Source organism: Oryza glaberrima, chromosome 1 (assembly GCF_000147395.1).
Source record: "Oryza glaberrima chromosome 1, OglaRS2, whole genome shotgun sequence".
NCBI lineage: Eukaryota > Viridiplantae > Streptophyta > Magnoliopsida > Poales > Poaceae > Oryza > Oryza glaberrima.
Genome location: NC_068326.1, coordinates 30,345,974 through 30,369,518, shown reverse-complemented (window position 1 = coordinate 30,369,518; position 23,545 = coordinate 30,345,974). Strand labels below are relative to the sequence as shown.

General features: G+C 44.2%; 2 protein-coding genes across 3 annotated transcripts; both read right to left on the bottom strand.

The window, feature by feature from the left end:
* Nucleotides 1-703: 703 nt before the first annotated feature.
* Nucleotides 704-3,373, bottom strand: LOC127762905 (L-type lectin-domain containing receptor kinase IX.1-like). The gene has a single exon (XM_052287439.1). It carries the CDS (start codon nt 3,173-3,175, stop codon nt 1,085-1,087), a length of 2,091 nt encoding a protein of 696 aa, XP_052143399.1. The 5' UTR covers nt 3,176-3,373; the 3' UTR covers nt 704-1,084.
* Nucleotides 3,374-5,534: 2,161 nt separating this feature from the next.
* LOC127762994 (insulin-degrading enzyme-like 1, peroxisomal) lies at nt 5,535-15,680 on the bottom strand. 2 transcript variants are annotated; one of them, XM_052287548.1, is made up of 26 exons: nt 14,935-15,680; nt 14,724-14,799; nt 13,978-14,045; nt 13,394-13,485; nt 13,159-13,232; nt 12,940-12,983; nt 12,551-12,602; nt 12,033-12,152; nt 11,849-11,961; nt 11,453-11,615; nt 11,245-11,337; nt 11,061-11,146; nt 10,371-10,457; nt 10,037-10,140; nt 9,580-9,682; nt 9,335-9,430; nt 9,035-9,224; nt 8,878-8,939; nt 8,627-8,731; nt 7,929-8,130; nt 7,612-7,820; nt 6,756-6,880; nt 6,598-6,649; nt 6,435-6,521; nt 6,049-6,171; nt 5,535-5,921 (listed from the first exon to the last, which is right to left on the bottom strand). In XM_052287548.1, exons 1-26 carry the CDS (start codon nt 15,061-15,063, stop codon nt 5,667-5,669), a joined length of 2,910 nt encoding a protein of 969 aa, XP_052143508.1. In that variant the 5' UTR covers nt 15,064-15,680; the 3' UTR covers nt 5,535-5,666. The 2 variants fall into 2 exon arrangements, with proteins under 2 accessions (XP_052143508.1, XP_052143516.1); XM_052287556.1 differs by lacking the exons at nt 13,394-13,485; nt 14,935-15,680 and having other exon boundaries at nt 14,724-14,764.
* Between the last annotated feature and the right edge of the window lie 7,865 nt (nt 15,681-23,545).

Here is a 23,545-nt window from a genome sequence, read left to right as displayed (position 1 = left end):
ATAGCTCATCACTGATGTGTGTATGTAGGCCAAGACGTGTGCATTCTATTGTTCTTTCAAGTCCCTAGTCATCCTTCTACAGTTTATTTTAGGGGGAAGGGGGGATGTTGGTGGTGAGGGTTGAGATGAGGAAGTCGGTGAAGTTATATTTTGAGATTAATTTTGAGTATTTACAGGTGGAACTTTAAAGTAAGTATGGTTCCTGCGCAGCTCAGTTGGCTTCCTACACTGTTTGGGGGCAACAAAAGTGATGATTTGGCAAAATGGCTCACGGACACTTTGGCTGTGTCCAGTTCCTTTTAAACTTTCGACTTTTCCGTCACATCAAATGTTTAAACATACATATATATATGGAGCATTAAATGTGAATGAAAAAAAAAATCAATTGCACATTTTGCATGTAAATTGCGAGATGAATCTTTTGAGCCTAATTACGTTATGATTTAACAATGTGGTGCTACAGTAAACATTTGCTAATGACGGATTAATTAGGTTTAATATATTCGTCTCGCAGTTTACATGCGGAATCTATAATTTGTTTTGTTATTAGTCTATGTTTAATACTTTAAATATGTGTCCGTATACATCAAATTCTTTTTACCAAAACAACTTACGGCCTTTGTAACTGCAGTCCGATGGAATAAGAAACAACCGCTCGTTTTTGTTGCGTGATAAGGTTGTAACTTGTAAGGGCTGCAGCCGCTGACTATTCTCGCAGCGCATAATTGCGTATCAGAGCTCCAGATGACTTAGCACAAGAGCACAATGCATTTCTCGCTATCCCCAACTTTGAATCAACGATTTTTTTACTTCTCCCATCTCACAATATAGCAACCTAATATTTAGGATAAAACATATTGTACTGTTTAAATTTATGTTATTAGGATACGTCCCATCGCTATATCATGGGATGGGAGTACATTTTGATCATGCACATGTCAAAGTGTCAAAAACTACACCATACAATCTGCCACTTCTGTATGCCGTGAAGCTAAGCCTGAAAAATCAGACACAAAAAGGGAAAAAAAACAGAAAACCTTTGGCATAGCTACAGTTAATGAATTGAGCCCCAAAAAAATCTTGCTCATGGATCGAGAAGCCTATCATTGATCCCCGATCCTCCTCCGGCATTGGACCCAGACGATCCACACTCACTGACGCCTGGGCCATCGGTGCTCGACGTGCCTTCGACGGACACCGGAGCGACCAAGTCCGGCGGCGGGAAGTACGACGGCACCGGCATCTTGGGCGGCAGCGACGGCAGCGGCGCCTCGAACTTGAGCACATTCAGCGCCTGCCTGATGCTCGGCCGGTGCGCGTGGTCGGGGTGCGCGCACCACAATCCTACCACCATGAGCCGCTCCATCTGCTCGAGGTCGAACTTGCCATTGAGCCTCTGGTCCGCGGCTTCGAGGATGGCTCTCTTGCCGTAGAGCTCCCACACCCACGGCACCAGCCTCGCCTTGCTCGGGTCCTCCTCGTCGAGCTCCGCGGGGCGGCGGCCGCACGCGATCTCCAGCGCCACGACGCCGAAGCTGTACACGTCCGACTCCCGGCTGGCCCTGCCCGTGATGACGCACTCCGGCGCCAGGTAGCCCAGCGTGCCGGCCAGCACGGTGGTGTGCGGCTGGCTGCCGTGCTCGACGAGCTTGGCGAGGCCGAAGTCGCCGAGCTTGGCGCTGAAGGTGGCGTCGAGCATGACGTTGCTCGGCTTGATGTCGCGGTGCACCACGCACTGCGGGCACTCCTCGTGGAGGTAGAGCAGCGCCGACGCGAGGCCCAGCGCGACGTTGTACCGCGTCGGCCAGGAGAGGGGCGGCGCCGCGCCGCCGGCCTTCTTGCTGCCGCCGCCGCCGCCGTAGAGGTGGCGGTCGACGCTGCCGTTAGGCATGAGCTCGTACACCAGCAGGAAGTCGCCGCGGTGCTCGTGGCACCAGCCGACGAGGCGGACGAGGTGGCGGTGGCGCAGCTGGCTGATGATGCGCACCTCCGCCGCGTACTCCTTGCGCCCCTGCGTCGAGCCCTTGGACACCCTCTTGATCGCCACCGCCAAACCGAGCTCCTTCAAGAAGCCCCTGTACACGGCGCCGAAGCCGCCCTGCCCGAGCTTCCTCTCGTCGGAGAAATTCTTGGTCGCCGCCGCAAGGTCGCTGTACCGGAACCGCCTCGGCCCGCTCTCCACGAAGAACTCCTCGTCGGCGAGCTCGTCGTACCCCATCTCGTCGTCGATGTCGCCATCGGCGAGCTCTCCGGCTTTCCTCCATTGCGACACGAACCAGAGCACGCCAGCGGCGACGAGCACGAGAAGCAAACCGCAGAGCCCCAACACAACCCACAGGATTACCGTCTCCTCCTTGGTGTCGATGCTGGAGGTGAACTCCCAGTACAGCACCTGGTGCAGCTCGGCGGCCTCGCCCGTGGCGGCGGAGAAGCCGACGGCGACGGCGTCGGGGAGGTACTCCATCAGATCGACGGCGTACCAGAGCACGGGGTCCGTCAGGGCCGCCGCCGCCGCCGCGTCGCCGTAGGAGAGCGCGACGGTGAGGTTCTTGGCCTGGCCGTCGTACGCGACGCGCGCGTGCGCCCTCCGGCCGTCCTTCATGCTGGTGGGCCAGTCGACGGTGGCGGCGGAGACAATCCCGCCGAGGTCAACGCCGACGTGGTCGTCGCTGGGGTCCCACTCGTTCTTGTAGGTGTCGAATTCGACGGCGACGAGCGGGCGCGGGTGCGCCGCCGCTGCGCCCCCGCATGAGGAGGAGTTGAAGAGGCCGAGGAGGCCGCCGGCGGAGCTGTTGGGGAGGACGGAGGGGAAGGGGGAGAGGAAGAAGGCGAGGCCATCGCCGGAGGCGGCGGAGGGGTCGGGGGCGGCGATGGAGAAGGAGAAGGCGGTGGAGAAGGAGGCGCGGCGGCGGGAGACGGGGTCGCAGAGCGGGACGGGGCGCGAGAAGAAGGCCCTCCCGGCGCTGCTGGTGATGGGACCGATGCGCTCGTCGCGGGTCAGGCGGATGAACTTGTTGAAGAAGGCGTCGCCCTGGAACGCGATGCCCGACGGCGCCGTGTCCGCCGAGGTGAAGTTGTAGGTGAAGGAGAAGGCCGCGGCGGGGGACGGCAGCAGCAGCAGCAGGGCGACGAGGAGAAGGAAGGGGGCGGCGGCGGCGGCGGCGGAGATCCCCATGGCGGAGAAGCTCGGGTTCTCCTCCCCCAGGCCAGGCGAGCCTTGGAAAAGAGATACAAAAGCTTACTACATTTGGGTTGACCACCAACGAGAAGGCTCGAGCTGGCCAGCTGGTATCTGCTTGGTTGTGTCGTACTGTACCGTTCTTCTATACGTGACTACGTGCTGTGCATACTGCCCGCATTTGCAGCTGCCAAGTTACTGTCATGTATGTGTGCGTGCCTTGTGTTGGAATGTTGGATGAGGGCAGGATGCGAGCAGAGAATCGATTTCGAGAGCGTTGTCTCCCAACTCCGCAGGGATGGGAACACTGGACGCGCGGGGCGCCGCGGTGGCAGTAGCGAGAGAGTGGGAGACGGCGACATGAATCATGATGCATCCAGCGTTCACAGTTCCAACAAAAACTGGTCGAATTCTGTGAAATTTCGACGTTTTGGCATGACTCAAAATTAAGTTCCGATTAGAATTTCGAAGGTTAAACAGTAGATTTGGTCGAAATTTATCGAAAACCGATTGAAATTTATCGAAAACCGTGATACAATATGGCTCGAAATTTAGTGGTCAACCGGTAATGTAAACCCTGGATGCATCTCTACGAGGCGACGAGCCGTCGACGGCCAAACAACTACCATTTGGAGTCTTCCCTGAGGAATGCAAAGAAGCCTACTCCCTCTGTCCCGGAAAGCCAGCCTTTTTAAGGTTGGTTGGAAAAATTAATAGAAAGTAAAATTTACTATATTGGCCATATTTAATAGTTGCATTTGTCACATTAGATTGTAAAAAAAAATACAACAATTAAGTAATCACTACTAGTAGTATTGAAGATCTATTTAATACTCACACCATCCCAAAATAAGTACAGTTCTACACTTCTCATATCTAACGTTTACCTTCCGAACCATTGTCACCTCCCCTCTTTTATCGGATGGGTTGAGGAGATTCACATCAAAACAAAGCTTCAGCCACGCTAGGTCTGGTGGTGGATTCTATCTGCGCTCCATCTTCCCAACTGCTTCCCGGTTGCGGATGACAATTTCCCAGCCTGGTGGCTCCACACTAGAAGCCTAATCCCTGCAGCAAGAAGATGCTTCGACACAATTGTTATCCTAGTAGCCTAGGTGATCTAGAAGGAACAAAACAACCGGGTCATCAACAATCAACCCTTTCCTTAGTTGATCGTCTTCGATAAGATTGCAAAAGAAGCTGCTCTTCGGTGCACGGTCAGGAGAGCCAACGCCTAGACCAACGTATAGCAATGGTAGTCTTTTTTCATGAGATTTCCCCTAGTATTTTTTTCCTAAGGCTGCTTTGTCGCCGGGACGACATGTACTAAAAACTTCTTTCTTAATACACAACAATGTGCAATTCTCTAGTGTATTAGCTATAAATTAACGAATGATTATAGGGATATGGACCATACTACCATAGTGCCAAGATGCACTAGCTAGGGTATAGAAGCTTGGAACAGTAGATGCCAGGTAAGCCGGACGCTCAAAGCAATCCGTTAGCGTTCAGGCACAGCATTCTCCTGGACGAGGGTAATACAAGACCAGAAGTGGCCGCCGCAAAGAAGTCTCCGGACGAAGGATATCCTTGTCCTGACCCGCCGCGCACTCCAATTCTAACCGGCTGCCTGGAGTGCACCGAAGGAAGCTATAAAACCAAATCAAACCCCATCCACCCGCGGAAGCATGCGCGCCAACGCACTCCCCACGCGATCCCACAGCCCTCCGCTTCCTCTCCCCTTTCGCCTATTCATCGGTAAACCAACGCGCCGTCGCCCACAGATATTCCCCCGCCCTTTTTCTCTTTAACCTCTCGCAGCCAGCCAGCCACCATCCGAAAACACCAGAACCCGATTCCATCCCGGTTGCTGTTCTTATAATACGTGGAGAAGAAACTAGACTAGCTTCTTCGCCGTGAGGGCTTTGGTGCCGGAGCATGTGCCATCCTGGGCTGCCGCCTCTGCCGCCGGGGTGCGAGGTCAAGCGGCGGAGGGCGCCGCCGGTGGCGCGAGTGGGTTCCCCGCCGCCCGTGCCGCGGCGGGAGCAGCCTCATCAGGCTCAGCCGCACCACTACTGCGTGTGCTCGCCCACGGCGCACCGCGGGTCGTTCCGCTGCCGCTGGCACCGCCGCGGCTACTACGAGTGGGGCGCCTCCCGCCGCAGGTAGAGCAAAGCCCGTTCGGTGGGTGACGCGTGCGCGCATGGTGGAAACTGCTCGACGCATCGCCGGCCAGCTGCGTACAACTCATGGCGTCTTCTTGTGCATCACGTTCGGTTGCTCATGTGTTTGTACACAGACACACGGTGTACAGTTGTTCGAACTCGGAAGGAAACACAAAACAATTAAACAAGCGTACATTACTCTATAGTTTCTTTCATCCGGAAGTGCGACATTAGTGAATTATAATTCATAGCAGAAGAATAGCAAATCGTGTATAAGACTACAAGAGCGTCTGAGAGTGTAACGAATTCTAGCTGACTAGCTGTCAGTCCATTGTCATCCGGCCTGGCCCTCCCTTCAGTGAGCGGTACAGAGGCCTGGATCGCTTGAAGCCGAATATGTCAGTGATTCGGTAAGTTTTGGGTGCATCAGCTTCGGCAATAGCCTTCTTGAATTCTGCCAAATGTTTGCCGCCGAAGACTTGTACGCTTAATGTCTTCCGTTGAGGTGCACCAATTCTTATGTACTGATCAAAAAATTCGATGAATTCTTCTTTCTTGAGCTCTCTTAGGAGAGATACCTGCAAAAGAGGTATATCGCACAACTCTTTTCTTTTCTTTGAGAAGTTATCCTGTGCTTAATAACCTGTTTTCATTATATTCGATACTATCAAACAATTAACTATTTGCTGAAAACAGAGCACTTACCTCAGACCTTCCTCTATCAAACTGGAGAGTTCCTGCCTCAATCTCTGCCCAATAGAAGTCGGATTCCTCCCACAAATTTTTGGACTTCTCCAGTTTCGAATCAATAAGTGATTTTACATACCTCTGCAAAAAGAATGTCATATTAAGTGATTTTACATTGATGTGCAAAGAACAAATTTAGATAAATTCAACTATAATGCATCATATATCCCTGTTCTTTTATCGATTACAACCCCTCCAAATTTTGTATACAATTATGCATGTGGAAGTTTACCCCAAAATGAAGAATTGAAAGAACATGATGTGAGCACTTCAGGAAGAGAAAAGAAAGGAAGTGTCTTGTAAATTTGAAAACACGAAAGCTCGATTCAATGGAAGCTAAGAACCTTAAAATCCTTGTCTGACAATTCATGGATTTTGTTTTCAAACATCTTGAAGAATTCATCAACTCTAGCATCAAGATATGAAGGATCCTAGGCGTTCAACATAAGATCAGTTAGAGAGAAATAAACAACTATCATGCCAATCATTCTAGCCTTGAACATGTACCTTTACTGTGGACTGAATAACAATCTCGAGTGCCCTGACTCCCCTATCAGATCTGGTAAACAAGGATATTCATTGTAAGCTAGGATTTAAATGGTCAATATCTCCTCAAAAGGCAAAGTAAGAAGCAGCAAGTCTAAGACAAAACATCTGCTACGTACCTTACATAAAGATCTGCTATATAGCCAAGCTGCTCAATAGTTCGTAGCTGGTTGGCGGCAGGCTGCCTCGCAATTAAAGCGAACAGTTGAAGTTTGATATTTGAAAGAGCATCATCCAGATGAACCTGAATATAAATATCAAACTATGATTAGCATCCTCACATGCTTCTTTCTACATATCATCATGTTTTCTACTTTTCAAACTTCAAATTCGTGAGACATCACACTAGTAAAATAATAGCCCTCATTTCAAGTTAAAATTTTCCGCTCAAAAAGATATTGAAAATTAGGCCCCAAAAATGAGCTATAAACTTTATACATCTTAAACTTGATCAAAATTCTCGCATTGTCACTCTTTTTTCACGTCAAATGTTGTTGAGTAGCTAGAACATCAGTTGGTGGCTCAAGTATGTCCCCAGTTCTCCAAAAAAGTCAATAGAACATAATCGAACATGTCACTGAAGGAAACTATGCGTTATGTCCCTTGTGCTGGTTCAGTCACAAGCAACCATTTCAATAAGCTATAGTTACTGACGAATTCCTTTTCATTCTTGGCTACATTGTTCAGGAATTTCACATTAAGAAATTATTTTGATCATGTAATTGTACTTCAAATTTTGTTGTGGTTGAATGAGTATTTCATATTACTTTGCATGCCAGTACGATATGTAATAATAATTTTAGCAAATAGAAGTAGGTAAAGCCTCAAGTCCACTGAATTTTAGGAACAAGATCAACAATTTGTAATCAGTTTGGTGAACATTAGTTCAGAAGTTAGCGATCATGGATCAGTAATGTCTTTTGTTAATAGTAGTTGCATCCCTTGCACGAAAGATGAGGCCTCAGGGACATTTACCTGAATATGTTGGACTACTGATGAATTCTCATTCTTCTGATTTAAGCCCTCAATTTGGTGGTAGCACTTTAACTCATTTTCAAGGGTGATAACCCTTCTAATCAGATATTGTGATGGAGACATTGATTTGAACACAGACTTAGGGGTATTGAATATAGTATCTTCAATCTCCTGGACAATAGATGTAGCATCATTTGGTTCAATGTTCCCTAGAAGGAGAAAAGTTAATCGATAAGTACGACTGGAAATTCATCCTGTTACAGTCCTTTGCAAATATAAATACATGATGAATCGACTAACAATAACTTCCACCTAACCTTGAATATAGCATTCCAAAAATGTCTTCGATAGCAAATGTGGTATGAACTTTGCAAGAGAATCTGGTTCAAGCTTAGAAAGAGCTTCAAGTTTCTCAACCCAAGGCCAATTTTGATCCTCCAATATCAAGGAGAGATAGTTTGAAGCTTGATAGTACGGTTGGCTGAACTTGAAATTTTGGTAGTCCTTGACAGCAGTTTCCTGTGATGGTAAGATGAAATAAATCAATGAAAGAAAACGACATTGTCAAAAGATCCTAATTGGTCCGTGGCAGAGCCTGTTATCTACAGACCGAGAACAAAGCTCATTACAAACAAGTTAGACCAAACAAGTACATGTGATCTGACTATTTTTGATAATTTTCTGGCAGGTTCAAAATAATACAGCATGCGGAACTGAAAACAGTAATAAGATTACTAAATTAGGAGTATGAACTGTTATTTGTGATATTTGCTTTCACACGTTTGAAGCTTACAGGATATGGCGCGAAATCCTTCATGTTGTTGTAATTAAAACATTATTTCCCCCAATCTTAATGAAACAAAGCTTTGATCGTCTAACAATTACAACTTGATAGATAACAATTGCCTAATGAAAGTAAAATCCAGCGGTCGAAAAAAAATTGATGCACACAAAGTTCAAACAAAGAACAATTAAATATTGAAACCTAAACTCCAAAATAACTGAATCTACCTACCTTCAAGGCACAAAATCTGTTCGGTTTAACTTCAAAGTTAGATATATGCTTCATAATGGCATCTAGCAGAATCCGCATTTTGTCATTGTAACCACCTACTGAGACCTTACATAGAAAGTAAAAAGGTTTTAGTTTAATTCAAACTATCCTAATAAAGCAACCTCATGTTGCATGAACAATGAATGTTTTTTTTTGGCTGGAACACTCCTTGGAAACTAAATGAGAACAATAAAGTAGTTCACTGACTAAACCTGGAATCCAGCAGAAGTGCGATATATTGAATAGAATAAACCAGCAATTTGAGCATCATACGCTGCAAAGGCACAAACATTTCGTAAATACCCAAATGGGTTATTAACATATGGATAAATATGCTAATATTTGTACTATTTGTGAAGTGGTGCTAACCATATGCATTCAAGTAATCTGCCAACAAATCAACAAAGAGACTCGTAGAAATGACTGCTTCGGGGGAATGGCTTGTTAACGGACAGTGGAAATCAATTACAATGTGAACCTTTGGAGTGGAGAACAGCATGTCGGGCATATACCACAACCGTGAAAGCGGTGTCTTTCTCAATATTGCTGGAAATTTAACCTGCAAACATTTATTTTGTAAGAGATATTTACTATATTTAAGATTCAGCAATTCATTTAGAATTGTGCTAATGTGGGGAACAAACACAGACGAGGTGATTTAAATCCAACCTTTTCATGCGCTTCTTTGAGTGAAAAATCTTTTGGAATGAAAATGTTAGGCTTTGGGATACAGAGCTTCTCAGTAGGAGCTTTTTGAATCCATTGCTGCCAAAGTAGAACAATCACTGACTATGTTCTAGCATATTATCTCTATGGATTACAATAAGTAGCCACATTCTAGCAGTATGTAATGTGGAATAAGATAAGAGGAAAACTCTAGTTCAAAAAATCAAGATTATTCAAAAAGGACAAACCTGTATCATGGAAGGAGTGACATTTTCAACAGAATAAGCTGTACAATACCATGGCTCAACAGAATCAGTTGTTCCTTCAAACTTTTTAGATTCCCAGAGTATCCTGAAGAGGGAGAGAGAGAAATATTACATAAAAGGAAGGGGAAAGTCACAATATTTAGCTTCGTACGGTATTTTAAGTGCTGAACTGGACATTTGTCAGCTTGTCAGAAAATAAGTGGGCAAATAAATATAATTGACTAATTTTGGGCCTAACTTTCTAAGATTGCATATCTGGAAGAAGTTGAAACCAGTAAGAATGACAAATAGTGATGCATAACTCTTAAACCTATTACCACTTTTTACTTCAGAAAAGAATGAATTCATAAATGTTTGTGTGTTGAGATACCTAAATAGTAGATACTGTAAATAGATAGGAGGCACAAACAATGCTGCCATGTGAACTGCATAAATGTACCTTACTCTTTCAGCTGACAACTCATCAAGTATCATATTTATTCTATTTGGAGCATACTTGGACGGCAATGATGCTCCAACCAGCCATTCTTCTGGTGGGAATGACTGCAAGCAGTTCAAAAGATCTTTCATATTGAAGATAGCTAATGGACTACAGATGAAAGGTGCATTTCTCCAACATTTCAGTACAACATTGAAAATTTAGACAATAGAATAGTTGGTAATCGGTGTTATCACATAATGCTTTGCGGGAGGTGTATCAGCAATGAATAGAATTGATCATATGGAATTGCAAACCATACATTATGTACTTAATGAGGTATTGAGAAGTATACCTGCATGGTTGTTACAATATCTGTCACATAGCTGATTGGATGGACTTTGTCCTGATAATGGAATTCCGTTTCATTTATCGCCACAAGCTAACACATTCAAAAACATGTTACCATCACATTAAGTTTATCTATTTAAATCAATCCCAATATGCTCAAGACATGTAGAAAAAGCTTGATACTATAAATAAGTGATGTTTGAATTTGTTGATGATGAGATGATAACTTGAAACATAATGAGATCTTGCTAAAAGAAAGTACGACTCATATGCAAATGTTTCTTTTTTTTTGGAACGTGACTTGTATGCAAATGGTTGTAGTGTAGTTGATAGAGTCTATTGTCCAGAATTAGAAGCACATCAGTCCTGAACCCTCATAAGTTCTCAAAACTAACAGGTCCTATACTCCTATTCGGTAAATATCCCATTTGTTAACCAAAATTTATATTCCTTATAGAATTCACTGAATGATTAAAACCTGTAAAATATTCCCAACAAAGGTCAACTGACGTTCCTAAAGAAAAATTTTCCAATCAAGATATGAAAAGATCAGAAACTCAATTATGTGGAATAACTCTTGTTTGGGTAGTTTGGGAACTCTAGAGGAAAAGATCAGAAAGTCGTAGAAGTATCAGAACTTCTAACCATAAAACATGGATTTACACACTGCGTAAGCCATGTTCTTTGCAATTACCTCATCATAGATCCACTCATGGATCCCATTTTCTTTTAGTAGAAGAATATATTTGAAGACCAAGCCAATGATGTCTTCCATGTGTTCTGAAATCATTGCATGTGCACGCAAGAGGCTTAAATAATAACAAAATGTGCTTAAAACAAAATAGCCATGTTAGTTATAATTAAAGATAGAAGCTGACCATGACCAGCATCAGTGAGCCTCATGCTAATTGAAAAAAAGGAGTATTGGGCACTGTCACTGCCCTCCCCGGCCGACAAATTCATAGCCCATCCTAAAGTAGTCAAAATTGAGCATATTTCACATGTAGAAAGAATAAACTAGAGTGACTATGAGTAGATAAGGGAGGCAAAAGAGTTGTACAGCAATCAACTGGTGAATGTACTTGCCTAGTTCCTTTATGATATGGAAGATGGATCCCTCGCCTTCATGCTCAATTAAGTGACTCAAATAATGGGAAGGACCTTCTTTGTAAAAGTGGATGTTAGGTGTAACAGGCCATGATATGTTTAGGTAATCGCCTTCAGATATCGGGATAGCTTTGATAACAAGCTGCACAGCAAATTTCATGTCATCTACCATCACACACACACACACACACACACACAGATATATATATATACATATATATATACATATACATATACATATATATATATATATATATATATATATATATATATATATATATTGACCGAACCATCACATATATTTTATTTTTAGTGATTGTTGCAAGTATTCCATCTTCTCCATTTTCCACAATTGGTGTTGCTTCAAGTTTCTACCTGCATATGCTCTTCTGAAAGAGGTTGACTTGGGCATTTGAAGCTTCTCTGATCAGTGTTTTTGATGTCACTAAACATGTGCTCAACAAAGCTTTGGATGCAATCCAGGCTCTCTACCAAAATAAATAAATAATCTCAGTAACAGATAAGTTTGTATGAGAATGGACTAACCAGTAATATTTACCCTTTCCATAAACAACAAGGTGCATAAGGTTTGCTGAATAATTCTCATAGAACTTCAGAAGCTCCTGTCTAATGTCCAATCCCCTCTCTTTTGGTTTTGTTTCTAGCGTTTCACAGCTCCCTGATGCATTAAATGACAAATTAGCATAATAATAAAAATATAAAACATTTTAACTTGTTTTTTTTTAAAAAAAAATTGGAATAGTACTTCATGCAAACGGGATATACGATCACTGCAGAAAAGTAGCTAATTACAAAGCACAACTGTTGGGAGAACTGAACCATTGTATGATATGAATTTAGATTTCAGAATTGACATGTCAATTTTCATGAAAGTTTGTTCATATTTCAATGTGACCTGAAGAAAATTGTGGTCTGCAAAACCAATATAACAGCTAGATTTTAGCCTGTTTGGATCTTCACTTTGTTTTCTCACAAGAAATGCAACCCAGTAATCTTAACAGCTAGCAAGATGACTGATAAGATATCCACAATTTCTGAACATAACTATTTGCTTACCAATATTGAATTTATGATAAGGGTGATCCTTTGAAGCCAGATGTTTTTGGAGCTGGATGGGGGAAAAAGTGGAAAATTAGGTAACAGTGAAGCATGTGCTATGAGATTCATAGCAAAGGAATGGAAAGTACTGTGCATGCTATTTTTTACTTTCTTTTTTATTGGAGGACCATTTACGTGCCTATAGTCTCACCAATTGTTTATAGATATATTTATATAAGGAAACACGCCTTGTAAATAAAGAATAAACACATATTGATCTGTGAGTGAAAAGGATGCATGATCCAATGATTTAATGGTTGCAGCTTCTAATACAGTCATACATATTTGGCAGCGCGCATGGAAGAATACATAACATATCAACTACCGAATTTGGAATGTTGCAGTACCTGATACATTCTCCAGCTATCAGACAACAAGTTTTTCTTGTGTTCTAGGACGAAAAAAAAGCAAAGTTAGCCAAAATATGCTTTTTACTACTCTCCAAATCAAACTGAGTTTTGAAGTGTAATGTAATGTTAACCACCCACACCAAAAAAGCATAACACGATGTTAGATACAAATAGCATAAAAAATCACCATGTGTAAAGTGAATAATCAGAACTTACCAGAATCAACAGCCTTAATCTCTCTAAGAACAGCATCTTGCAACATCAATGGCTTAATAAAAAACTGTGCAAATCTGCACAACCGAAACCACCAATGCAAATTGTTATTTTCTAACAAAAAGCATGAAAAATCTTCAGAACAAAAACCACCACCATATTCAACTCACACGATAAATACACGTGTGCACACATACATACATTAAATGAACTAAAAGTATTAAAAAAAAGGTCTTACCTGTCTAATGCTTCTTCAAAATTGGCCGCATTGACATAAAAAAAGAAAGTTGTTGTCTCTGAATATGTATAGGCATCGCAATAGCCACCGTGCTGATATTTTTTACATCAACCCATTGTCAAAAATATAGCCTAGGTATTTCCAAGCATTATAATATTTTTGTTATGTCCAGAAATTATGCAATGTGTAGCTCTTTAACAACTTTTGGCATATGATAGGATGAGGATTACAATGCTATTGCTCATCAGGACATTGTCCTTCCGCTTAAACAGCACCGCACATAATGCCATGCTGGCAAGCATGGACATTAGCTTCAGGGGAACACAATGGGATATAACATGACTTTAGGGTCACCACCACGGATAAATAGCATTTGGTCTGCAGTTTGCCAGTGTGCACACACGCAAACCAGTCATAGCATAGATTACTCACAGTATTCCATATTAGAAGTCGTTTTGGATTTGTTCTAGGTCAAACTTCTTCAAACTTGACTAAGTTCATAGAAAAATAAATGTACCAATATTTTCAACACAAAACAAATATACTATAAAAATATTCAATGGTGGATTAAATAAAACAAGTACCTCTATCATATACTTCGAGTAATCATTTTCCCCAGGGTATTTCTCACTGGCATAAAATAGCATGTGTTCTGCAAACAAGACCATGACAATAAATCAAGACAAGAGAACAGATAAAAAACTATGGTCAATGCAGGATTTTTTTCTTAATTCCTGCAGGAATCAAACTTAAATCGTGTGAAATACTATATAATTTCTGTGAAATCTATGTGTTCCAAAAGAGGCCTAAACGGTTACTGAATTTTGAACAAGTCAGCATTTTCTTCACAAAAATAAGTGGTTTTGCTATAATTATGGCGACATTTTTGCTTTGATTACAGTCAAATTTGATTTAATCTCTCTTTCTATATATATGTATTAGCTAGTATAGACTTTATGTATTTAATCTCTCTCTCTCTATATACATTATTTAGAAATTATATTTACAATTTAGAAAGCTAAGTGGATATTCTTTGCCTTTTTTTTAAAAAAAAAAGTAGAGTCCAATCCAAACAGACTTGAAACCAGAAAAATAAAATAAAAGCTTGAACCGGGCTGGTTATAACTGTCGGTAATAGGTGGAAATCATTAGGGGATTTTTTTTCTAGCGTCATTAGACATAGCCTTTTTCATTTAGAAACTAAGAAAGGACGACAGCAGTCGGAACTCGGAACTTTTCCCGAGATTTTCTCGCTAAGTTCGCGAACTAGACTTCCCCGCGGAGATGAAGGGGACGAGGTCGGGAGAGAGGAAGCGAACGGTGGACTGACCGAGAAAGTGGGCGAGGCCCTCGAGCCCCTCCGGGTCGCTGAACGAGCCCACGCCGACCTCCATACACGCCGCCGCCTGCAACGCCGAGGAATTAGGGGTTAGTTAAACACACACGCACGCATACGCACCACACCACCAAATCACGCGAGAGTCGCCGATGAACCGACGAGCATTCTGCAGGCGAGAGCGATCGGGGAGGGAGATCGAGACCTTGTCGGTGTCGGAGTCGCTGATGAGGAGGCACTCGAGCGCATTGGGGAGCACCACCCGGCGGTACTCCCGCTTGTCGCTGCGCGAGCGGATGAACTCCACATTGCTCGCCGCCGCCGCCGCCGACATCGCCGCTTGTTCTCCGCCTCCGCTCTCGCTTCTGCTCTCCTCACCACCACCACGCGGTCGTCCAATCTCAGAGGAATCGTGGAGGTTTGGTATCGTTTGGAAAATTTTCCTATATATGACCTCATTTGGATCAAAGGAAAGAGCATCTCAAATTCCTAATTAGGGAAAGGGGAGAAATCCTATACTTTCAAAAGGAAAGCAAAAAAAAGAGGTTTCCTCCTAAGGGCGCAAATGATCTCCCTCCAAACGGCAGTTATGGCCTTCTTGCTGCTAAAAGAACACAGGGATACGAAAAAAAAATACAGGAATATGATGAAAAATGGAGGATTAGGAAACAGAGGAATTTTATAGGATTGGATATTCGGAACACAGGAATAGAAAGTGGAGAATTCAAACAGCCTATAGCAGCCAATGATGAGTCACAAACAAAAAGGTTGGAGGGGATGTTTGGAATCCTTTGGAATTCCTGTGTTCACTGGAATGCTACAGTATTCCTTCAAAATTCTTTAGACTTCGGTTAATCACTATGAGCGAGGGATTGGCGGGGATTTATTCCACAACTATTTTTGTGTGGAATTATTCTCCCTCAATCCCCTCTAATCATTTTTAGTCCCCTCTAAACCGAATAAAACCTTACGTGATTCCTACAATGCAAACAAGTGAACAGTAGCAAATCCAAAAAGAATCATCAATCCTACAAAAAGAATCCTATGTAAACCCTTTCATCCGAACAGGCCTTAAGAGCAAGTATAATAGTTAGCTATAAGCCTAGTATAAGCTTATGTGGAGGAGAGATGTAACAAAAAGTTAAGGGTGTTGGCTCTTATATAAGAGCTAGCTTAACCCAAACTCCAAGACAAATACAATTAATGTATAAGTGAGAGATAGAGATATGAGAAGAAAATTGTAGCCAACCTTATAGCTAATCTATTATATGTGTTGGCTTTAAGATTGGCTAATAATAGGAAGTGAGATCTATTATTATCCCTCTAAGAAAGTCGTCGCCGGAGCTCGTGCTGCCACCGGGATCCGCAGCGCACGCCCGCCGCAACTTCAGCTCTCGCCGGCAGAGCTCGCGCCACGTCGGGAATCAACGCAGGCCACCACACGAGCTCCTCGCAGGCTCGCACTACAGCCGCCGCCGCCGCCGCCGCCGAAGGTCCTGCCGCTTGAGCTTCCGCACGAGCCATGGTCCGTGGAGTTGTGTGCGAGTCGAGATCACCAGTGACTGAGATGAAAGGTTACAGGATAATGCTATGTAAATGAAGATATTAGTTGCTAGAGTAAAGGTTAATTAATTAGAATTCCTCCTATCCGTCCAAACACCAGGGTCATGTATATATATCACATGTTTTTTAATCATATTCTAACGTTTTGTATTCATGTGTTTTATTTTCTACTCCCTCCGTCCCAAAATATAAGCATTTTTATACTTCGACACAGTCTTCGATATGCTACTTTGACCAACGATATAAGTAAGATGTTTCAAATAAAAAGAGTTGCATATTGCTAGTTTGTTCAATGATAAATCTAGTAACATTAATTTTAATTTTATATGATTGATCTTTTTTATTTTTGTTCTATTAATAGTCAAAGTTATAAATATTTGACTTGGCACTATGATAAAAATGATTATATTTTGGGATGGAGGGAGTAGCGTTCTGAGCCAGAAAATAGACAATATGTTACTTCATTTGTATGGTTTCGATAAAATATCACTCACCGTAATACATTGGATAAAATGAGACTAATTGTCTTTAGTTAACTAGCATGTGACCCACGCAGATTTGTGTGGCTAGTATTTTTATATTTTCTCACATAATGGCACATATATTTTCACATTTTATTTTAAAACTAGCAAAAATACTCGTGTGTTGCAATGGGATGTAAATGTTTGGATCTGAGAAAGAAAATATTGTCGAAATGGAAAAAGTCTAAATGCCCCCTCCCCCCACCTAACTTTGGATGAAATCCATCTAGCACCCTGAATTCTAAAACTGGACATTTAACCCTCTAAACTTTGTAAAATCAGTCATATTACCCTCTAAGATGGTTTTGGATGGTGGTTTTGCATATTTTAAAAGCTTAAACGAACAACTTTAAATAACTAATATAACGTATTTACATATCATTAGTGGTAAGTCATCAATTTATACTTATGCGGTAATATCATACTATTATTATGTTGGTACTTGTTTGTAAGTGAGAGCTAACAAGTGGTAAAAATAAAGATTTAAGTGGAGATTTTAATACATATATCCAGTGTGTATGTCATGTGATCAAACTCATCTAATTTATATACAAATTAGATAAAAAAAACCATTATACAAAACCACCTTAGAGAATAATACGATGGTTTTGCAAAGTTTAGGGAGGGTGGATGTCCGGTTGGTGCTAGACGGATTTCTATGTAAAGTGTATGGGGTATTTGGACTTTTTCCTTTTCTAAATAAGCCAATTGATACTCAAATCTCAAATTGGAGCATTATTTAAATTAAATAAGTTATGGGCTATTTTTTCAAGAAAAACATTTCAAATTAAATATTTAATGTTTAGTTTGATTTAGATTATTACCGTGGAGTGCTTACTTCGTCCCTATATTTTAGAACATAGAGTAGCTAATTAATGGTAGAGATAAATTAAATATTTAAATGAATAGCAAAATAACATGTGTTGCGACGAAGGAAGGCAGGTTTAATTATGTATGCGTACTATATACTTCATAATATCAAATAGGAAGCCCCAATGGTTGCCTGTGATCAATTAGTTGATATATGTTCTGCTTTTAGCCGATTCATATATTGCTTTATATATTTGTCTTGTGACAAGTGGATGTATGATTGTTTGTGAGGAGAAGTAAGGAGAAAATAAAGAAGATAGGTAAGACTAGGCGAGCCATTAGTACATAATTAATTGAGTATTAATTATTTTAAATTTTAAAAAATGAATTTGTATGGTTTTTAGAGTAACTTTTATATATAAATTTTTACAAAAGACAAATCGTTTAGTAGTTCGGACAACGTACACGTGGAAAATGAGGTAAATCTTCTCTCAATCTTCAAGTGAAGAACACGGGGGATGAAAAAGTTTTAAACTACTTTTATTCAGACTCTCTACAATTATGCGATAAGTTAATTTATGTATTCAATTTTAAACATCCGCAGTGAAACAGTGCTTAAATATTGCTGCTGAGAATTATCTGATCAAAGCAATTTATAACTGTAAAATACTTGTGGGAAAGAAGAAAGATATCCAGAAGCTCATGCAAAATGTGAGAGGGACAATGCATAGAACCCGACTTTATCTGCACTTTGCTCTGAGGATTGTTCTCTGAAACCAAAAACCACTGGTGCAAAATAGTAGTACTACTCAACCAGCCAAACCTTTACCAAATTGAAAAGTCACCATGCCGTTCGCCTGTTCTTGCAGCAGTGCACGTACCCCTGCTCTGAGCGCATCAGGCTCCTCTACCTTCAAAGGTGTGAGCCTTTCTCACTGACATGTGGGCCCAATGTGGGCCCGATGAACCCTAGGTCCACCTGTTAGTGATAAAGGTATGGTGTCTTTGAAAGCAGGGGATCTTAATCCGCTCTGAGCACGCGCTCGGCTGGTTGGCCTGCGAAAGACATGCTTCTCTTGTCTCCCTTTCCTCTGATCGTTGTCGCTGACTCTCTTAGGTCTCAACCTAGGTAGGAGTCTAGAAGAGGAGACACGGACTCATATTGGAGGCCGGGGGCTGCTGTTGTCGTGTGGACAGCGAATCGCCAAATTCAGGTGGCGACCGACGTTCGAGTTGGGTTGGCCTGGAGGAATTTAGATTGAGTGATTTGAGTCGAACACGTCGTGCGTGAGGGACTCTAGTGTTGGAACAAAAATTAGGATGAAGAACACAACGTGACACATACGGATGAAGGCGACGGAGGAAACTCCTGGTAGAAACAAGTGGGTCCAAAGATGCGGGCGCAGCGGTAATGCGGAAAAGGACGACTTACCAGAGCCATGGTAAAAGATGGCTGCTACAGTACGAGATACCGTTAGAATGATACACTTTAATAAACCTTTATCTTTTCTCTATCTACCTGAGTTACCACACATAAAATAAAACGAAGCAGCAGTGCTCCCCCTTGCTCCCTCGCTCATCCACATCAATTGCAAGGAAGGGTGGAGGCATCAGAAGAGGAAGGGTGAAGAAGAGCCAATGGCAGGTCCATCACCAGGCGACCAAAAAGCAATGACATGTGTCCCCTCTCTCCTCGACTTGATACCAAGTATCTGGGCAATGACATGTGTCCCCTCTCTTCTTGACTTGATACCAAGTACCTAGACGTACTAGACCTTGGTATCGAGTGCCTGGTACCACCATGGTACCCAAGTATTAAGCATGATACTTATAGGTATCACCTATGATATCGCTAGGTATCATGATACTACTGGAGTATCACTGGGATATTCAAAAGGATATCCATGTATCAAGAGAAAACTCAAGACAAATCAACATAAAGTAATTTCAATTCTAAAAAATCATATGTTTATCAAGAGAGGGCTCAATAAAAACCAATAAGAGAAATCGATTCCAGAAAAAAGTCATCATAACTATAGAAACACCCATAAAATATGTAGAAAACCCCACATCAAACCCTAAAACAAGCCAAGGCAGGAGCTTGAGGGTCACGAGCCCAGATCTTGGTCTAAAGATCTGCACCACAAAGAGGCCTTGTCCTTGATGATGGTGACCTCGTCGACGATGGCGACATCTTGGAACGTGGTGAGCAACTCCACCTCCGTCATGTGCTCGGGCACCTACCCCACTAACAGCTTCGCGATCTCCTCCTCTAATCCGTTCACACCTCCACCAGCAGCAACAACGGCGATGGAGATGGTAGCTTCCTCGACGCCCGACGCGCCACCCCGCACAGCCAGCTGCCATCGTGGCCTCCGTGCTCATGAGGGTGTTAGTCAGAGAGAGTGGAGGGGAACGGGAAGAGATAAAGGAGAGGATAAGATTGAATAGGTGGTGTGAGGAGTGAGGGCAAGATATTTACTAGTAGTAATTATCCCGTGTCTATGGGACTTCATTCCCTAGATTTTCTGATGGTAAAAACATCTTCAAATTTTATAATAGCAGAGGATAGAGATATATTAAGGGAAAAAAATATGAATTATCCCCCTGAACTATTGCCGTCAATTGAATTACCCCCCCCCCCCCAAAAAAAAACTCAAATACCATACGTTTTACACCCTCAATTATTCAAACCGGATAAATAACCCCCCTGAGCACTATTTTAGGTTGTTTTGACCTAAGCTTGCACATGTGACGCCAATATGGCAATCCAGTCAGCAAAGAAAATAGAAAAAAAGCATGGGCCCACATGTAATCTCCCCCAGTCAAGCCATCCCTCCCTTGCTCTATCTCTCTCTGCAGTCTACACCTATGGCAGGAGAATACGAGAAGGCGGTTGAGGAGGGGCTTGGAGCGATGGCTCCAGATCCACCTCCAGCTGTGGACGCAGTGGCGGCAGAGGAAAAATCGCGTGGCGCCGTCCCAGCGGATTTGGCAGCGAGCTCAGGGAGCCATAGTGATGTCGGCTTCGTCATCATCGTCGCCCTTGGAGACGTACCTGCGTGGCGCCCCACCGACGCATGTGGGGATGACGTCGAAGGTGGGAAGCGAGGTGGTGGAGGCGGCGCAGGGGCGAGGAAGGGAGGTGGGGAGGGGGGGCGTGGCGACGCCGTTACTGCTGGCGAACATTCTCGATTGGTCGAAGATCCTTGGCATGGAGTACGACGGCAGGGGAGCACGGGCGCGAACGCGGCGCGGTGACTGTTGGATGAGCGCAGCGACGAGGAGTTCCGCCGGGGTAGGGGCTAGGTCCCGCACACGAGCTCCTCCTCTGCCGGGAGCGCATCGACGCATCCTTCTCTGCCCGCAAGGGCACCGGCCGCACGCTCAAGGGCCGTGACCTCCGCCATATGCGCAACGCCATCTGGGAGAAGACCGGCTTCTAGGACTAATGCCTCTACTCCACCACCACTGTTGTCGTGATCCTCTCCATCAAAGAGGACCTAGTTGCCGCAGTCGCCCCAGCTGTGCCCGCCGCTGCGCCTGGAGCTTTGGCCCGCCGCCCCGGCCACTCGTGTGAGCTTCGGCCTCTGCCACCGCTGCCGCCACCTTCGTGCGAGCGCGAGCTCCGACTCAGTCGGCTGCCCCCGCTCATTGCAGGCTGCGGCAAGGGGAGGGAGCGCTCGGAGCTTCGACGCCTACCGTCGGGCCAACCACCCCAGCCATTCTTGTGAGCTTCAGCTCCGCCACCGCTGCCGCAACCTTCATGGAGCGCGAGCTCCGACTTTGCCGGTCGCCGCCGCTCGTTGCAGCAAGGGAGGGAGAAGAGAGAGAGGAGGGAGGAGAGTCTTAAAGGTGGGGTCCACACCATTTTTTAAAAAGAAATTGTTAACTGGACTGTCACGTAGGACTAAAACCACTCTAGATTGAGCCGGGGGTTATTTGTCCGGTTTGCATAGTTAAAGGGGGTAATTCAATCTACCATGATAGTTCATGGGGTAATTCATACTTTTTTCTATATTAAAATAACAACATAATTTTAAATTATGTACAAATGATCAAACTAACCTGTGTGTATCTCCTATGCTCACGAGATGACCAAAACACTTCTTTGTTTAACCAAAACTGATTGATCGATCTCACCTGCGCGTTCGTGCAAGTGCCTCCCAAGAGTTTGTTCGTCGCCGCCAAGGAGAAGGCCCGAAAGGATGACCAAAGTCCTGCTCGGTCCTCCACGCGCTCATCGAGCCATTATCACCTCCGCCAAGGTTCATAAAACCAATCGGTTTTCGTGTAAACCGGCCGGTTTTCGTGAAACCGCTAGTTATCGGTTTATAGGAGTTAATCTATAGTAGTCTATTTTCGTATGGCGTTGACCCAAAGTCATTGGTCTTTACTGATTTTTGCTAAACTAGTGAGGAGCATTTTTCACTTCTAAGACAAAAAGGTAAACCCTGACCTTTGCTCTTTTATCAGCAACAGGCAAATCAACGAATGAGGATATCCAGATAGAGCATGAACCATAGTGGCATAGTGCCAAGATTTGCACTAGCAAGCCTAGAACAGTAGGTGCCAGGCAAACGAAGCAATCGGTTAGCGTCCAGGATCACCTCCAGCCTCCAGGTACGGCGTTCTCCTGGAGACCAGAATGGATGTGTACGAAAGAGATGATAATATTATAGCTGTTTGGTTGGAGGGAGTTTTAGAATGGATTGGAAGTTTAGAGGGATAAGGTTATTAAGTATTTTGTTTGGTTGAGAGACATGGGAATTTTGTTGGGATGGAGATGGGGAATTGAGGAAGGAACTCCCTCCTTTTCAATATCTGAGTAGGGGCAGGTAATTGGGAGGGAATACCTCCTTTACTTTATCTAAGCAAAATCTCAGTCATCCGTTTCTATTAATGACCTAATCTCCAACTAAACTCCCTATCAATTTCCATCACCTCTACCAAACAAGATATTGAGATTAAAAATCAAATTCTCATCTTAATCCCATCATCAATTTTCTTGTGTAAACTCCAATCTCATTATATCGAGTTACCAAACAAACTGAGAATATGAGAGCCCGCCGCAAAGAAGCCACGAGACGAAGGATCGGCGCGCACTCCAATTATTTAAAGACGATTGCAGTGCACCGAAAGAAAGCGACCAGATCAGACTCCATCCACCCGCGGAACGGCGCCAACGCAATGAACGCACTCCCCACGCGATCCCAGCCCTCCGCCCGCACGCGCGCGCGTCCGCCACGCCCTCCGCTTCCGCTCCACTCTTCTCCTCTCCCGCGCGCCACGCCCTCCCTCCCCTTCCCCTTCCCCTTCCCCTTCCTTTCGCCTCCTCACAAAACCAACGCGCCGCCGTCGCCCACAGATATTCCCCCCGCTTTTTTCTTTAACCCATGGCCTCTCTCGTCGCCACCACCCGAAAACTCCAGAACCCGATTCCGTCCCGTTTCCCTTTCTATATTACGTGGAGTAGCCGGGTGGGCAGATCGCTTCTCGAGCATCTCCGCCGTGAGGGAGCATGTGCCATCCTGGGCTGCCGCTTCTGCCGCCGGGGTGCGAGGTCAAGCGGCGGAGGGCGCCGCCGGTGGCGCGAGTGGGTTCCCCGCCGCCCGTGCCGCGGCGGGAGCAGCCTCATCAGGCTCAGCCGCACCACTACTGCGTGTGCTCGCCCACGGCGCACCGCGGGTCGTTCCGCTGCCGCTGGCACCGCCGCGGCTACGAGTGGGGCGCTGGCCGCCGCAGGAGCGTGGCGCCGTAGGCAAAAGCCGTCTGGTGACGCGTGCGCGGATGGTGGCACCTGCTGGCCGCCTCGCCGGCGTACAAGTGTACGACTGCTATTCTCAGCTCCCTCAGGGCGTCTCCTTGTGCATCAATTGCTCGTGTGTTTGTACAGAGTGTATAGTTGTTAGAACTCAAAAG

What these genes read in the sequence shown, in the direction of transcription:
- LOC127762905 (XM_052287439.1), bottom strand. Translation starts at nt 3,175, where the DNA reads ATGGGGATCTCCGCCGCCGCCGCCGCCGCCCCCTTCCTTCTCCTCGTC.
- LOC127762994 (XM_052287548.1), bottom strand. Translation starts at nt 15,063, where the DNA reads ATGTCGGCGGCGGCGGCGGCGAGCAATGTGGAGTTCATCCGCTCGCGC. An exon ending in CCATATCATAAAGGAACTAG is followed by an intron (nt 11,338 to 11,452) that starts GCAAGTACATTC and finishes TGACTACTTTAG; the next exon opens with GATGGGCTATGAATTTGTCG. An exon ending in AGATTACTTGAATGCATATG is followed by an intron (nt 8,940 to 9,034) that starts GTTAGCACCACT and finishes GTGCCTTTGCAG; the next exon opens with CGTATGATGCTCAAATTGCT.